This window comes from Nelumbo nucifera, chromosome 2 (genome assembly GCF_055504915.1).
Source record: "Nelumbo nucifera cultivar China Antique chromosome 2, China Antique-T2T, whole genome shotgun sequence".
NCBI lineage: Eukaryota > Viridiplantae > Streptophyta > Magnoliopsida > Proteales > Nelumbonaceae > Nelumbo > Nelumbo nucifera.
The window spans coordinates 46995295-46998424 of record NC_142650.1 but is presented as its reverse complement, the minus strand read 5'-3'; the positions used below and the strand labels follow the sequence as shown (position 1 = coordinate 46998424).

Sequence of the window (3130 nt, the reverse complement as noted above, 5' to 3'; positions counted from 1 at the left end):
TCTTTGGTTTTACTCCCCTTTTACGGTGGAATTTCATTTGTCTATAGACATTTCAACTCAAAAGTTGCTATTTGACTAAAAGAACACCCTTTTATATGCGCTAGCTAGCTGTTTTAATTTAAAAGCTTCTACCATGAACACCTAATGTAAGCCCTTCAAATCTCTATTTAAGTCTAGAATATTCCTAACCTAGACTAACATAAACACTTAATTTTTAGAGTGGCAATGCATACTATCCTGAACGTCTAATTAATGTGAATTTTTTGTATCGCTATTGAGATACCTAAAAAGCTAAAGCATGTTTATGTTCGTTACCGGTTAATAACTCTTGCCATGAAAAACATAAGAGTAGTAGATTCAATATTCCATTCTCTGGGCAACCCGAGATAATCCAACCCAGAAACTAGATGAGAATATCACCTAGGGAGTAGGGTGTTCCTTGTAGAGTGAGGTTTAAAAATAAAATCAAGGCAGTAAACAAGTGTTAGCTATTACCTCTGTCTCTGGATGTTATAAGACAGTGGTATACACATATATTAAAAATCCTCTTGATGGACAAGTACCTTCAGGATCTCACTAGAATGCATTTTATTCATAAAGTCAGATCCAGGGTACTTGCCTTTCTTGATACCTTACTACTATCATAACACCCCTTCATCCAGAAAACCTTGGAAGCCGTGTCTTCATCTGTAGAAAGTTTTTCCGTCATTGTAGTTGGAGAGAGCAACGACAGACTTAGATTGTTGTCTGTTTCTTCCTCTTCCCAACCCTTTCCCAACTTTGTTCGCTGTCTTGGTGTCAGTTCCAGTGAGAGATCCAAATCAAGGTCAGAATCGGCTGCCTTCCTTTTCACTGCGCTTCTCTCTTCTTCACTACTCGTCTTCCAGTTTGAATGTAAGAATAAGCTCGTTTTGTCCAAACAGCTCAACCTCGCTATTCCCGTTTCTTGCAATTGGGTCACATAGCTTGGAATATTAGCTTGGGTTTTGTAGGGTTCACGATCATATAGCAATTGGTACTCGTTAGGGTATTCATGTGTTCTCCTCCCAGTTTGTTCAGTGAAAGTCATGTCATCCATATAGAAATCCCTGTTAGACGTGTTTGCATCACCGTCCACGCAGGGGATAGGAATCCAGTTCCCATGTCTGCTCCTCAGAAGATCGGTATATCTGATGTGTATTAAAGAGAGAGAGAGAGAGAAGGGATCTAGTAAGATGTTATGCTCGATAAATAATTATGAATAACGCATTTGCAGAAAGTATACCAACTTCTTCAGTACCTGATGATGTTGGAACGAATTCTTTGATCCAGAAGACTGTGCAGCATGGGAACTTGACAAGGGTTGTAAATACGGTGATCCCAAGTTTGCAAAAAGAATCCTTTGTCTGTTATCACTTTCGTAGAAAGTTTACACCGGCACAACATTAGAGAGAGATGCCTAGGGAGGCAAGCCATAAAAAAACAAAAAAGAACCCTAGTTTAGTTTTGTAAAGGAAAAGCCGAAAAGGTTTTGGATGAATCTTTGTACCTTGGCCCTGGTCATCGACCTTCTTACTCCTGTACATCTGTTGGCACAATTCAACAAATCCGACAAAAGTAAAGATGAAAAGAGTTGTGCAATTGTTGAGTTGATGAAATTAGAATTGAGACTGCTACCAACCAAATTACCTGTAAATGGCTCTTGACATGAGCAATACTTAGTCCTTTTATGTTCATCAGTTGAAGAACTAGCTTAGGTGTGGCTTCTGCACCAAATTAAGGATGAGCAGGAAGGTCATTAAGATTGTGATGGAGATTGGAGATCATCCAACAGTGAAGAGATATGAGCACTCACTTTCTTGACCTCCAAGTCTTTCCACAGCTTGAACAAAACAAAGGTGAAGCTCCGGCGTCCAACGCAGCCTCGGCATCTTGGACCTTATGTACTGCCGTACCTTACCTCCACCGGAGCTCGCCTTCATTTCACTCTCCTCGACACTACAGTTGCTTGAGCTCACACTGGTTCTAGGCGTACTCTCATCGTCTCCCTCTTCATCCTCGTTCTTTTCAGAAGGTTTTGCCTCCAAATCGTCGCCACAGCTTTCACATCCCTTTTCTAGCATCATCCCCAACTTCACTCCTAGCTCCAGCTTCGGAGCATACTACTAGAGATGATGATGAGAAAAAGATTGATGAATTAGGGTAAGGTACTAAACGAGAAGGAAGAAAGATCTGCACCGAATTTCGATTTTCTCCCTTCTTCCAACATACCTAAATAACCTACACAGAATTCACCTAAACTAAACTATAAAAAGAGACAAGGGTGACGATCTTGCAGGGAATTTCCGCACCAAAGCAAGCTAACTAGCTAGGTAGCAGATCAGATACTCTCTCTCTCTCATATATGTATTAGTAACATGTATGTATGTGCATGTATTCATGTCGGCATGGATGATGATATGTTATGCATAAAAATAAGCGAATGAAGTGTGCAAACCAAAGAGGGTTTGGGAATCACGTTTGCTGACGCTTTGATGCTTGCTGTCGGTGGATCACGGATTTGTTTACGAATGACCGCATCAAAAAACTCTTTTTTTTTTTCTCATTTGTATAATATTCAAGTGTCGAAGAGATTCCTGCAGTTATCCTGTGTAGTCTCCAGGGGCCCAGTGTCTAGACTCTAGATGGTCCAGTCTTAATTTCAGAGACGTCGTAATAAGAAATTATGTGGTTCATTGATTGGTATTCACACAATCCCTGACAAGGGGAAAAAATATTGGCAGCTGTACAGTAGGGCTCTCCCCTGACAAGGGCTTGTTCTTTTCACTTTTACCTTCCACGTCAGATTCATACCCCACTTTTGGTCGATGCAAAATAATGAAATAGCCACACAGAGGGCAGGGATGAATGATGTGGCAAATCAACTTGTCACATTATGTCTGGTTCTGTTGAGACCAAATAAGCCCCCACAAGATTGCCCCCGGCAACGTCCCACAGCACATCTCGCCGTGTGTTGGGAACATCTCCCGGTGGTAATCCCAAAAATGATGATGTCATCATTGAGAGATGTTCCTAATGCATGGGGGATGTGCTGTGGGACATTGTGGGGGGCAATTTTGTTGGGAGATGATTTGAGCAGGGTTCTATTTTA

General features: G+C 41.2%; 1 protein-coding gene across 2 annotated transcripts; it reads right to left on the bottom strand.

Annotated features, from left to right (window-relative positions):
• Window positions 1–308: 308 nt before the first annotated feature.
• On the bottom strand, window positions 309–2368 carry LOC104602538 (uncharacterized). Of its 2 annotated transcripts, none has more exons than XM_010266265.2 (5): window positions 1835–2368; window positions 1669–1745; window positions 1529–1565; window positions 1280–1394; window positions 309–1169 (listed from the first exon to the last, which is right to left on the bottom strand). In XM_010266265.2, exons 1-5 carry the CDS (start codon window positions 2103–2105, stop codon window positions 593–595), a joined length of 1077 nt encoding a protein of 358 aa, XP_010264567.1. In that variant the 5' UTR covers window positions 2106–2368; the 3' UTR covers window positions 309–592. The 2 variants fall into 2 exon arrangements, with proteins under 2 accessions (XP_010264567.1, XP_010264568.1); XM_010266266.2 differs by having other exon boundaries at window positions 310–1169; window positions 1280–1385; window positions 1835–2367.
• Between the last annotated feature and the right edge of the window lie 762 nt (window positions 2369–3130).

What these genes read in the sequence shown, in the direction of transcription:
- LOC104602538 (XM_010266265.2), bottom strand. Translation starts at nt 2,105, where the DNA reads ATGATGCTAGAAAAGGGATGTGAAAGCTGTGGCGACGATTTGGAGGCA. An exon ending in GGTCGATGACCAGGGCCAAG is followed by an intron (nt 1,395 to 1,528) that starts GTACAAAGATTC and finishes TTTCTACGAAAG; the next exon opens with TGATAACAGACAAAGGATTC. An exon ending in ATTCGTTCCAACATCATCAG is followed by an intron (nt 1,170 to 1,279) that starts GTACTGAAGAAG and finishes AATACACATCAG; the next exon opens with ATATACCGATCTTCTGAGGA.